The 13,514-nt window shown below is 42.5% G+C and overlaps 1 protein-coding gene across 1 annotated transcript in view; it reads right to left on the bottom strand.

Annotated features, from left to right (window-relative positions):
- Nucleotides 1-13,514, bottom strand: part of EXT1 (exostosin glycosyltransferase 1) — a 285,234-nt gene that overhangs the window by 29,043 nt on the left and 242,677 nt on the right. Inside the window, exons 2-3 of the mRNA XM_025993374.2 lie at nt 6,183-6,276; nt 4,621-4,728 (exon numbers count right to left, since the gene is read on the bottom strand). Coding sequence (XP_025849159.1) covers nt 4,621-4,728; nt 6,183-6,276 — 202 coding nt within the window. The remainder of the gene's footprint in view (nt 1-4,620; nt 4,729-6,182; nt 6,277-13,514) is intronic.

Genomic DNA, 13,514 nt, shown 5'->3' with positions numbered 1-13,514 from the left:
TAAGAGTTGAGGGGCACCTGGGTGGCTCAGTCGGTTAGGCGTCTGCCTTCAACACAGGTCATGATCCCAGGGCCCTGGGATTGAGCCTCACATTGGGACTCCCTGCTCAGCCAGGAGTCTGCTTCTCTGACTCTCCCCCCAAGCTTTGTGCTCTCTCTCTTGCTCTCAAATAAATAAAATCTTAAAAAAAAAAAAAAAGAAAAGAAAGAAAGAAACAAGAGTTGAATTGAACATGGCCAACTGAAGTTACCATAGGGATATGATTATTTTTACCATCAATACAGCTTAATGGTTAAGCACAGGGACACAGAAATTGGACCAAGGTGGGATTCTCAGTTCTACCATTTACTAGCTGTGCTTTCTTGGACAAGTTACTTATCTCTCTTTGAGTACCTCTTCATTTATATAACCTTTGGGATACAGTACTAACATCAGTAGGTTGTAAAGGTGATCAAATAAGTGCTTACTTAACACAATAGTGAGAACTGGGAAGCTTAACATAGCAAATTATTACTACCACTATTATTATTATTGACATAAGGGTGATGATACTCAAAGTTCGACCAACTTCTTAACGTTTGTACGTGAACTTGTTTGGATCTGGAGCTCTGACACGTACTTTGGGTTTCTGGTGAATTTGCTGGGCTTGCTCCCTATCTTCATGTATAGTTCAAGGTCTATTTCATTTATGGAGTCTATACTCTTAGAGGAGATTCCTTGTGATTAGCAAACTGCCCTCTTGTGCTCACCTCTTTCTGCATGCTTGCTTTGCTAATGCGTAACTAAGTAGACAGACATGGGGGCCTGGGCTGAGGTAGGAATGCTCTGTTAGCTGCTTTAATAAGAAAAGTTACTCATGGCATTGTGACTAAGGCTAGATCTGAATTTCCCCTGGAAGGGAAGGAGGTGGCAACACATTTTTGGACTCAAGACTATTTTTCAGAGGAGCAATGAAATTGCTCCACAGTAAGAACAAAAGGACAAACTCACTTGCTTTTGCAACATCCTACAGCAGACATTAAATCTGTGCCCCAAAGTGTGTATCTGGATGCCTCACACTGAAGAAGGATGAAAGCAACAGGTAAAGGGAAAGCACCAGCAGGCTTTGTTAGTCCAGAATTAGAACTCAAGGTCAAATGTAAGTAAAATATCCTTGGAGAAGGCAGAGCAACTATCCACATCATGGATCCTTGATAAGTCAAGGGCAATTTATTTTTATTTACTGAGAAAATTACCTAGATTGCCAAAAGAGACTAGAAAAAAGTTACTCAGCTCAGTTTTCATAATCATGTCCTCTTTTAAATGTCAATGGCATATCCTAAGAGTCATATCAGTTGACTTCACTATTTTGCCATGATCACGAGAAACCAGTCCATTAGAAAAATGTGATTACATAATCTCCAGAAAACTAAGTAGGCTATGGTTATGAACGAATAAAGGGAATGTCACATATATTTTTAAAAGGATTTTATTTATTTATTTTAGAGAAAGAGAGACAAAGAGGGACACAGAAAGAGCATAGGGGAAGGGGCAGAAGGAGAAGAGAATCTCGAGCAGACTTCTTGCTGAACCAGGACTCAATTCCAGGACCCTGAGATCATGGCCTGAGGTGAAACCAAGGGTTGGATGCCCAAACGACTGAGTCACTCAGGCGCCCTAAAGCAATATCACATATGAACCTACCAATACATTCCCCCTCTATTATATAAGCCACAAACTGATGTTAGGACATCAAGTGAGCTATACGCTGCCTGTCTATATGTACAATATACGTGATAGCTCTTTGCAAAGTGCTCTGGAAGAGAATTCCAACTGACTGAAAAGACAGAGTTCCAGGTTTTCATGGCATTTGACTATTGGTTATTAATCTGCTTGTCCTGAGAGACAGGTACGCAAGAGTGATAAATTAATTCCAATTTGGCTGGATTGTTCAGCGTTGCAGAACTCAATGAAGTCTTAACAAAAGGTCATGTATGGTAACAAAACTAATGGAATCTACCAAAATAGATCTAGGAAAGCAACACGCAGCTCTCTTGGTGACATAATGACAAGAATATATGCAAATAAAAACATCCGAGCTGTTCTAAAACAGGAAACGAAAAATTGTAACATAACAACAACATCTCCCAGAGCAGACATTTGGGCTCAGCGCCAGCTCTCTACAAGGATCGTCAACGACAGTACAGTCGCTGTTCAATATGGAGGCAGCTGTGCAGAGATGGAGTGCTCAGGAAAGGGGAAACCACCAGCAAGTTGGAGTGGGGGCAGAATGGAAAACAGTATCTTCAGAGTCAAGCCAAACAAACTGCTTCATTAGGTGAAATCCATACCAGCTTTGGTGAAATGGTACAAACTGGACAACCACAATTAAGATCCCAGAATGCTCTCCTCTCCAAGACAAACTCCTAAGTTTTTCATGTCAGATTCATAGGAGCCTTGGAGAAATTATGGCTGATGGTTTTTATTCCTTTTATTTCCCAAGTTTCTTTGAATGATCATGCATTTAAAAAAAATTATAAAAGGAAGGAAAAAGGCAACAGGGAAACAAACTACTCATATCACTTTTGTCTGGCCTTTCATGAGTGAATGTCTTTGATATACACCATTCGGCCCTGGGAGGATTTTGCTAGGTCATTTATTCCTCTTTTGTTTTGAAGGTCCCAGGTGGAGGTCACGTACCTGAGTACCAGAGAGTAGGAATGTTCTAGGGGCTGTGTTCAGCTTGGCTTGCCTAAGTCACAGCCCTCACCTGTTACTTTAGGAAGAGAACTGGGTTACTTCATCAGCCAGCTAGCGGACTGTCTGGCAGTAGAAGCAGAATCAACAACAGAATTAAAAGCTCAATTTTCTTGGTATTAAAAAAAAAAAAAAGCCAGGACATTAAAAATAAAAATCATTCTACAACATTTGTGGTAATTCAAGATAAAGTATATAATGCCATCAAAGAAAAACATTAAAATACTCTATAATTTCAGAGAAAGGAGTAGGGCAATTTACGTGGAACCTAAAACATTACTGCACAAAAGGGCTTTAGAAATCCTTAGCTGATATGCCTAGGTGGCTCAGGTCATGATCTTAGGGTCATAATCTTAAGCCCTGCATTGGGCTCTGAGCTGGATGTAGAGCCTGCTTAAGAGTATCTCTCTGCCTCTCCTTCTCCCTCTGCTCCCTGCCCCACCCCACCTTCTTATGCATACTCTCTCTAAAAAAAAAAAAAAGAAAAAAAGGAAGAAGAAGAAGAAGAAAAGAAAAGAGAAAGGAAAAGAGAAAAGAAAAGAAAAGAAAAAAAAAGGAAAAAAAAGAAAGAAAAAAGAAAAGAAAAATGGAACCCTTGCTGCCCTTGGAGTTCTCTGGGAGTATCATATTCCTCTCTGCAGGCAGCTCTTGAGTTCAAACTTTTCTTAGGCATCCTTGTTGAAAATTAGTTGACCATATGTGGGTAGATTTATTTTTGGGCTTTCTATTTTGTTCTATTGGTCTGTCTGTCTCTGTGCCAGTACAATATCATTTTGATGACTGTAGCTTTGTAATATATTCTGAATTCAGGAAACTTAATGCCTCCAGCTTTGGTCTTTCTCAAGACTGACTTGGTTATTTGGGGTCTTTTGTGGTTCTATATGAATTTTAGAATTATTTTTCTATTTCTGTAAAAAATTCCATTAGGATTTTGATAGAGATTGCATTGAATCTGTAGATCAATTTGGGTAATACGGTCATTTTAATCATATTAAGTCTGACTTCTACAATTAGGACAACATGGATGAACCTTGAGGACATTAGGCTAAGTGACATAAACCAGTCACAGAAAGCCAAATACTGCATGATTCCACCTCCACATGAGGTATCTAAAATAGTCAAATTCACAGAATTAAAGAGTAGAATGAGAGTTGCCAGGGTTGGGGGTGGGAAAGAAATGAGGAGTTACTAAACCAGTGTGCATAAAGTTTCAGTTAAACAAATGAAATAAGCTCCAGAGAGGTCTAATACAGTGAACCCACGGTCAAAATAATGTATCCTACGTTTAAAAATAAGAACGTAAATCTCATGCTAAGTGTTCTTGCCACAATAAAATAAAATAAAGAGATCCAAATGGCAAAAGATACATTTAAAAAATCATTTTTATTAGAGGCTGCTCTTTTAAATATACACGTTAAGGAGAACACTGCTCAGGCTCCCAGACTGGATCATTTGAGCAATGATAACACTAATTATAAGAATCAACCCTAGAGACCTCCCTCTTTCTGAAAATTAATCTGAAGGCAATTACAGAAATAGAGGAAAGGAATACGAAGTGGCAGGATGGTACAAACACTCTCTGGTATAATTTCTAAAAATTCTGGATCTGGAAGAGGAGGGATACATGCTTCTTCTGACCATCAAAGTTCATGTCCTTTACCTGCCACTACTTTTCCAAATATATTCCCCAGGCCCGGGTGGATTTTGTGTGGGAAAGTGAACAATGTCATATTAAATGACTTCATATTCGCCATGACACAGGCAATTTTCTCCTGATAAGATTTCTTTTATAGAGCTGACCTTTTGGATTCATCTTCTTTGAAATTGTGGACGAGGGGCCGCAATAATCCGCTGATGTGCTGAAGGCCAGAGCCCCTTCCTTACCTGTAATAACAATCTCTCATCGCCTATGACGGCAGCTTGGTTCCAATTAATCACTTCAGAGAATGGCAACTCCCATCCGTTGCTGAGCATCACAGGGACACAGGCGGCCTGGGTGAAGAAGGGGGCTTCGTGAATGTGGGGAAGTGGCAGGGGGAGCCTTCCAACTGGAGGCGACATCACTTACAAGTTCAGTTACTGGCGTTTCTTACTTGGGTCACTGCACGGATCCTGAACCGCTTAGGCCCGAAGGGGAGGCGGCCTGGATGAGCCACCAAGTCACGTGAAGGCTGTGCATATCCAGCCGAGATTTTAATGCTTGCAAGTCTTGCCCTCGAATGCTAAAACCCCATTTCTATTCTAGTACATGGTTTGGCTGACCTTACTTCCACGGAGACGACTGGCCTCGTTCGAGAAGTTTTATTGATGTAACAAAATCGTCCACCAACAACATCCTAGCATAAAACCAACCTTGAATATAAACCGTTTTGTCAATGCAACTGCCACAGGTCTGCTTGTGAAGTGGTTTACCCCACTGTTAGGAGCAACAAAGAGCAGAATGGGGCCTGGCATTCCTGATGAAGCCTTCTGTGGACTGCACTACCACAGGGTGCTCACCTTTCCCTTGCAAAGCAAACACCTCCTCCAGAACCTTGCTCCACTCACTGTGGAGGGGGCCAAACCAGTCGCCCCAATGTACTGCCTGCACAGTGATCTGTCAGCCAAGAAATGCTGGGCTAAGGACCCAGTTCTGGTTCCAAATAACTCATCATCCAAAGCGGAGAACAGTTGGCTTCATGGGGCATCCCAAAGAGGCGACAAGAACATTAGTGACCGTGTGCTTCACAGAGCACACTGGGAAGGACCTTCAGGAGGAGGAAGCACTTCTGTTGGAGGGCAGAACACAGAAGGGGAGAAAACAGAGAAGCCAGAGGGCAGGAGTGGAGGAGCACAGTCTCAGCCGGGAGTGTGCTCTCTCAAGATCACGGAAGGCTGACTGCAACTCCCAAGTGCAGACGACGTGCACAAGTGTCTCAGCAGGTGAGGCAGCCCCAGAGCTGCACAGCCCCGGAACAGGTGGGCCAAAGTGAGGACACTGCTCCCTGGGCATCACTGTCAGAATTTAGAGGCACCAACTGAGTGGGGTGGGCAGAAAAGACGATCTGGGGAGCACCACCGATAAGCCATGTTCCTAAGCTCATGCTCTTGAGACTGGCTTCCAGGAGCGGGGCAGCGTCTCTGCAAGGAGCCCAGCCAGGCCACTGCTGGCCAGTCAGATCTACACCACCACCACCTCCCCCCCTCCCCCCCAGTTTGCAAACATATCCCCGAAGAACCCATCCTCCCTGGTGGTGAAACTGTTTAATCTTCTCATGCCCAAAGACAGGGAGTAAACCTCTTCCCATCTACCCCTTCCCCCCTTACAGAAAGTGTTGCAGACTTTCTTGGGATAACAGATTTCAGGTGTTCAAGGCCAACTATGCATTCTGTTTAGATCCCAGGTTAAACTCGCCCCGTCTGACTTCAGCCCTCAGCCCTAGTCCGCGGAGGTTTCAGTCTCTTACCTGCAGAGCCTCCAGAAACCTGAAGGACCCAAGCCTGCGACCACGAGGAACCAGACAGAAAGTGGCATTGTGCAGCATTTCCCGATAATCATACCTAGAAGGAGAGGAGGAGCAATCAGCAAACGAAGACCCATTAGGAGTGGGGGGAGTAAATGAACATCTGTGGGAGCACACCTGCATGAAATTACCCAGAGCAAATCAGGAAATACGCTGGGCTGGGCAGGCAGTTCTCACTTTCCCTTGGGGGAGGTGGGTCGTGGGGGGTAGGTTGCACGAAGGAGAACAAATGTGAACTTTCATGGGGGACAAAGTAATTAGGGTCTTTTGCAGGCAGTACATAAAAGACAAGTCTGCTGGTCCCAGTAACAATTTGGCTTGCCCAGGTTTTGCTTCCAAAAATCAGATTTTTGTGCCTTGATGAAATGTCTAGTTCCCATAAGTTTAAAAAAGAAAAATCACACTGAGAAGTTCTTGTTTAATGCCGTGTCATTCAGCAAAACTAAGACTGTCCTTGTTCCCCACCCCATGCTATTAAAACCTACTCAGGAAACCTCCATTACAAGCACAAAACATTTACTTTCTCCTTCGAGCTGGAGTTCTTACATTTAACCGAGAATATTCAGCTACGCCAGACAAATACTTCTAAGAATGGCTGACATGACTTTAAGGGAAAGACAAATGAGACAGGAGGAGCTGGCCTAAGAAATGGAGAAGTAAGTATAATAGAAAAAAACATAGGGGGTGCAGAAAACTGGGGTGCACGAGAGGCTTGTTGCTTGACTCAAATGCCACTTGATGGTATTACAGGGTTTTTGCACTTGAAAAAAAAGGCAAAATATAACATGAGGATCAGCTGTCTCTTCCTGCTGGTGAAGTGCAGGAAAAGCAACGACATTTCATTTTGTTGAGGGCTATCACTTTAAAAGTGATGTCCACAAACACATTCCTAAACACGCAGTTTCAGGTTCATTAGGAGTTGAAGCAAACTTGGGAAGCCAGGAATGGCTTGTGTCCTGTGCGAGCCCCGATTCTCAGAGCTAAGATGAAATCACTCTCATTTTTTTTTTTTGAAATCACTCTCATTTTTTAAGAGCTTCCAGTGCTCGGCAGACAGGTGTGACTTTGACAGTAGCATATGTCACCAGCATTTTCTGACTCTAATAGTCTAATTTAATCATAGCCTCAAGGCATCGGATTCTTCCCTCCTCGTTTTGGGGTACTGATATATACATTTATATTTTTAAAGTCCACATCTATTTTTATATTCTCATACAAACTAGGCATATGGGAGTAAGCCAATTTTCAATTATAAACCCGTCATTAAGAAGAGACATCATGCAAAGGACCATTTGCTTAAACAAGCTTGTACAACTAATTTGCACAAGAAAAGGTCACCGTGAATGGATTAAGATTATCTCCACTGAGAGTAAAATAAAAACCTTTGCTGGATTAATTAAACTGCAAAATAGACTTGAAAGGAGAAAAGATTTTTAAGAGGGCTCATATTTGACTAAGTCAGAAATATTAAATTATGATGGTAATGGCTGCTTCTTTGCTCACCAAACAGAGAGAAATAATTGATAAGTATCTTCAAATTCAACTGTTAAAAATGTTGGGATCGCTACCTAATGAACAAAGAGGGAAATATGTGCACACACACACACACACACACACACACACACACACACAAATATACCTATAAAGTTTTAACTCAAATTGTTTTAATATAAAAAGGTCAAACACACTTCAGACTACAGCAAAGTTTAATAAATGCCCAGAATAGAAACCCCTGAGGGACGAGCACAGAAGGTCCTACTCCTCATCATTAAGCTGCTAAAAATGTAAAACCCTATTAATGCTCTGGATTGTAACGAGTTTCAAAGTTGCCAGTTGCAGAATTTACTTTAGGGAAGGAGTGGAGGTAGAGGGAAGGCAGAAAACTTAGAGCAAAAATTCAAATGACAGTTATTCTAGGGTGTTGATTTTTACGTGGTACAGGAGCAGTATTTGCTGACGGAGAGGATAAAGCTCGCGTGACTGAAGCTTGTGTTCATTCACGCAACAGGTGATGGGAGACTTGGGACGAACATTCTTGCCGCTAGGTAGCTGTGACATCACGAAGAAAACATGAGCTCTCCAGGACTCAGTTTCCTCATCCGCAAAGTGATGAGAGATTGTCTGAACATCCCCTTATGACTTTATGCTGCTTTTAGTTAAGAAAGAAGAATGTCCTTTCAGAATATCCCACTGCTCCTATGTTTCCATAACCCTTGTATAAATAAGTGTGTATATATGTAGAAGTAGCTATCCGCTCACGTGTCTACAATGCATGTCTAACGTGTGTGTTGTTCCTACAAACACACAAAGACACATAGAGAACATAACATGTACACACAAAACTTACAACAGTAATTTTCAGAATTCTAACCATGCTCACTCAGCCCACGAACCAGCTCCTCCTCTGGGCTCTAGTGATGGAACCTGCGAATTGTGAGTATGTTCCAAATGAAGGATAATGATGCCCTGCAAGGAGGACAGTCTTTATAGGTGGGCCACACGTGTGTTTGGCACCCTTCTGCTCAGCCCTTCAATGGACCCTCCTCTCCATTTTGCCATGTTCACACACCTCACCTCTACTTCCTTCTAAATGCTTAAACTCATTCATTTTTTTTTTCAGTCATTTTCTCAAGAAACACAATGTTCCAGGCCCTCTTCTAGTCCTGCAGATGTTGTGTGGAGAAGATCCCACCTTAGTTGCTAGACCTACCAGAGAATCCTCTGATAATCCAGAAATGCAGATGAGAACTGAGGCTATAATCTGCTGAGGGTAATTGCATCATAAAGTATGTTCGAGAAGGCTAGCCTCGCACAGTGAGGCACTAGGAACTCTGGAGACGCTCTCCCTAGCATAACAACAATTTAGCTGGTAAAAATTATAAAAACATTCACTTAAAGTTTCTGGAAACTGTCCTAAGGATATAATGACAAATGGAAAAACATTTGTTCAAGAAAACCTACCAGATCTTGGCAAGAACAGTGAGCGTCTGTGGCATTTGAGCCATGACCTGCTCCATTACCAACCCCTCCCAGCTCCGCCTTCTAGAAGCTCCATCTCAGGCAAGTTCAGTCAAGAAGACTGGGCTCCCTCTCCTCCCAGTTCCCGTCAAGAAAGTGAAAAGACAACCCTTAGAAAAAAAAAATTGCAAATCTTCGAATAAGAGACTTGTATCCAAAATATGTAAGGAATTCTAACATTCAACAATCAAGAGACAAATAATCCAATTTGAAAACATACCACGGATTGACTAAATGTTGTTCCAAAGGAAATATACGAAGTGCCAAGCACGTAAAAAGATACTCAACATCATGAGCCATTAAGGAAATGCAAATCACCCACGAGGATGGCTACCATCAGGAGAACAGGTGGTGACAAGGCTGCAGAGAAACTGGAACCCTCACATATTGCTGGTAGAGAGGTAAAATGGTACGGTCACACTGGAGAAAAGTTTGGCAGTTTTGTTTAAAACTAAAAATGGGATTAGCATATGACCCAACAATTGCACTCTTGGGCATTTATCCCAGAGAAAATGAAAACTTATTTTCACACAGAAACTTGTCCATGAACGTTCACAGCAGTTTTATCCTTAATAGCCCCAAATGGGAAACTATCCAAATGTCCTTCAATGGGTGAATGATTCAACAAACTGTGGCACATCTATAGCCTAGAATAGTTCTCAGCAATAAAACGAAATGAACTCTTGATACACACAACATCCTCAAGGAAATCATGATAAGTGAAAAAGTCGATCTCAAAAGGATATATACAGCATTATTATTTATATAGCATTCATGAAATAACAATTGTAGGGATAGGTAACAGATTAGTGGTTACCAGGGGTTAGAGACGGGGGAAGAAAGATAAGGAGAGGATGGGTGGAGTGAGGGAGAGATGGCCTTCTTAAAGGGACTAATTCTCTCTCCCCAATTAAGTTTAGAAAATGTATATCACATCAAAATGATAAACTTCCAGGGATCCCTGGGTGGCGCAGCGGTTTGGCGCCTGCCTTTGGCCCAGGGCGCGATCCTGGAGACCCGGGATCGAATCCCACGTCGGGCTCCCGGTGCATGGAGCCTGCTTCTCCCTCTGCCTGTGTCTCTGCCTCTTTCTCTCTCTCTCTCTCTCTGTGTGTGACTATCATAAATAAATAAAAAAAAAATTAAAAAAAAAAAAAAACAAAAAAAAAAAAATGATAAACTTCTTTAAAACAAAAAGTAGGGCAGCCTGGATGGCTCAGTGGTTTAGCGCTGCCGTCTGCCCAGTGTGTAATCTTGGAGACCCAGGATCGAGTCCCACATTGGGTTCCCAGCATAGAGCCTGCTTCTCCCTCTGCCTGTGTCTCTGCCTTTCTCTCTCTCTGTGCCTCTCATGAATAAATAAATAAAATCTTAAAAAAAAAAAAGTAACACAATATCCTAAGCAAGAAGGTAAGCAGATAAGGCATGTACCTCATTTCAGAGAACGTTCAGCTTTAATTAATAAATGGTTTTGTTACCCTTTTCAGATGGGTATTAAGCTCCCCATTTGTACGTGGTGACACAGAAGTTAGAACAGTATTCATAAATGACTGCAAAGGAAAATGCAATAAAACGACACGACCTGAATTTAACCTAGAAACCAGGAACCACTCTATGGCCATAATAATTTTCTCCTTAAAGTTGTACTGAATAATGGATGGGATACACCCCATTTAAAATGGGCCATGTAATAATGCATAATTGAAGTCCTTCCTCTCCATATGAAACACATTTTTTGCTGGCAGCAATTTAGTGCACCTGAGGGGGGGTGCAGTGTGGCAAGTGCAGGGGTTCTTCAAACGTGTTCTCCCAGCCGGGAGCATCACCTGCGCCACCTGGGAACTTGGTAGAACTGGGAATTCTTGGCCTCGCCAAGACCCCACTGAGGTAGAAACTCCAGGGGAAGGGCCCAGAATTCTGTTTTAACAAGTCTTCCAGGTAATTAGGATGCATCCTAAATTTTACACTAAGAGCTCAAAAAAAAAAAAAGTGAGTTAAAAGGTCAGGAATACAAAGCTTAGTGAATAAGCAGATTTAGACATAGCCAAACCTGGGTTCAAATTTCACCTTTGCTATTTACAAGCTGAGTGATCTTGGGGAAGTTATTTGTCTAAATCTTAGCTTCCTTGTTGGCAAAGTGGAGATACTTCTACCATGAGGCTCAGATGATACCATTTAACTCAAACACGGGCATATCATAAACAGCCCATAAATGGTAGCTATTATCATTTATGGCTCAGAATATAATGGAAAACAGAGCCCACTTGAACAGTTAGAAGACCTTGCTTGAGGAATTTGGGTTCTGGATCTACCGCTTTGTATGAGGTCCTGTGCAAACGGAGTTCTCTGTTCTTCAAAGTTGTGAAGGCCAATGGAGATCATGTCCAGACCCTATAAACTGCCACGTGAGGTGCACCTGCAAGTTATTGTGGTAAATGACCTCAGGATGAGAGGAATAGAACTATTTTTTTTTTTGAAGTAACAATGAAATAAAGACAGTAAAGAAAGAACAGATCCGCCAAGACCGAGTCGGAGAGAAATGCAGGACAGACCCTTTAAAACAGAATGCAGACAGAAGCTGGGAATCACAATAGAACAGCAGCTTCTAATTGAAAGGATTCTGCCTTATTATCAAAAGCTACAGAGACAAGGATGCTGCTGGTGCAGGGTGCCAACTTGTCCTCCTGCGCTTCCCACAATTCCTCCGTAGCATGCACAGTTGCCACGAGAGCCTGCTTTTTGCTAATCAAAGACGGTAGGCAAGAAGCAAGTGATCCAGCCTCTCATCCCTGTAGCCAGACAATTCTAGTCTCCCCATGTTGCTACAGTTTGTCTCAAGTATTTATTTGTGAAGTAAGCAAACATCTACGCTATCTGTTCCCTCCAGTCTGCCTCCTCGTAAGTACTTAATCTTCTTTGCTTACACCCAGGTTTGAATCACATCCCTTAAGAGAAAAAGAAGGAAAACAAAAACAATTTATGATGCTGTAGTTTCACAAAGTACACGGGGAGAAGGGAAATAAAATAACTTCCTCAGCACCTCCTCTGTGCTTTCTTTTATTCGATCAACAAACATTAATTAGTTGAATGCCTGCCGTCAAGCACTACTCAAGGAACCGACGGTCCAGTGAAAAGGCAGATGCGTTATTGTTATTCGGTGAGGGAATATGATGATCAATGATTGTTATTTAGCAATAGGATGGAGGCGCAAGGTGCATAACGACGCAGAGAAAAACAAGAGTGACAACTTGGCTTTGGTGGGGAGACTTGAGGAGCAAGAGTGCCTCCAGGACGAAGGGAAAATGAGCTAATTATTAATGGAAGAGGGAGGATCAGCATGGCGAGGCTGAAAGGAGGCAGTGGGCATTTTGGGGGATAAAAACCGCATGGCAAGAACAGATATCAGGATGAGAGAACCGACCACAGTTGGGGAGGGGTTGGGAGGAGAGGGGGGAATGAAACTGCTGGTAAAGGTGGGGTCCCAATGGAACAGCTGTGTGTGGTGTCTCCTGGAGCTCAGACATGACCCTCTGCAGTGGTTGCGAGTCACCGAAGGGCCTAGCAGAAGAATGACACGTTCCCAATGGGATTCTTAGGATTTGATAGAACACAACTTCACAGGTGAGTGCTTAGCTCAGTCTGATAACCTTGCTAACGATGCAGGTCACAGCAACAGAGCCATTAGGGCACCAACTCCAGACTTTTCTGGTTGTAAGAGTATCTGCCACCCACCACGTCACGCTGCCTCCTTGGTCAGCTCACATAAATGCAGAGACTAAAAATACATTTCTTTCTTTCTTTCTTTCTTTTTAAGATTTTATTTTTAAGTAATCCCTACACCCAATGTGGCACCCAAACTCACAACCCCCAAGTTCAAGAGTTGCGCGCTCCACTGACTGAGCCAGCCAGGCAGCCCTGAAAATACATTTCTTATGGAGCAAAGTCCTAAGCACTTCACCTAGTTTTGAGCACTAGTAACAGATGGCTACCACCAAGAGGACCCGGTCTCCTCTACTCAAAACTCTGCATCACGTCACACCAGCAGTTCAGTCCAAGATGGTGCTGTTTTTTATTAATCATGTTGCTGTAGACGCTTTCTTGGCCTTTACAGATTGAACACATAAAATTTCAATTGTTTTTGAGAAAATCCAAGGTCCCTAACATGTAATAACCCAAGGCATAAATGTGAACTGAGAAACATATCTTTTATTTAGAAAATGGGTCCAGCCGGCCACCACAGTATGGCTCTTTGATGCC

Source organism: Vulpes vulpes, chromosome 13 (assembly GCF_048418805.1).
Source record: "Vulpes vulpes isolate BD-2025 chromosome 13, VulVul3, whole genome shotgun sequence".
Lineage (NCBI taxonomy): Eukaryota > Metazoa > Chordata > Mammalia > Carnivora > Canidae > Vulpes > Vulpes vulpes.
The sequence above is the reverse complement of the archived record's forward strand: the minus strand, read 5'-3'. Positions and strand labels throughout refer to the sequence as shown.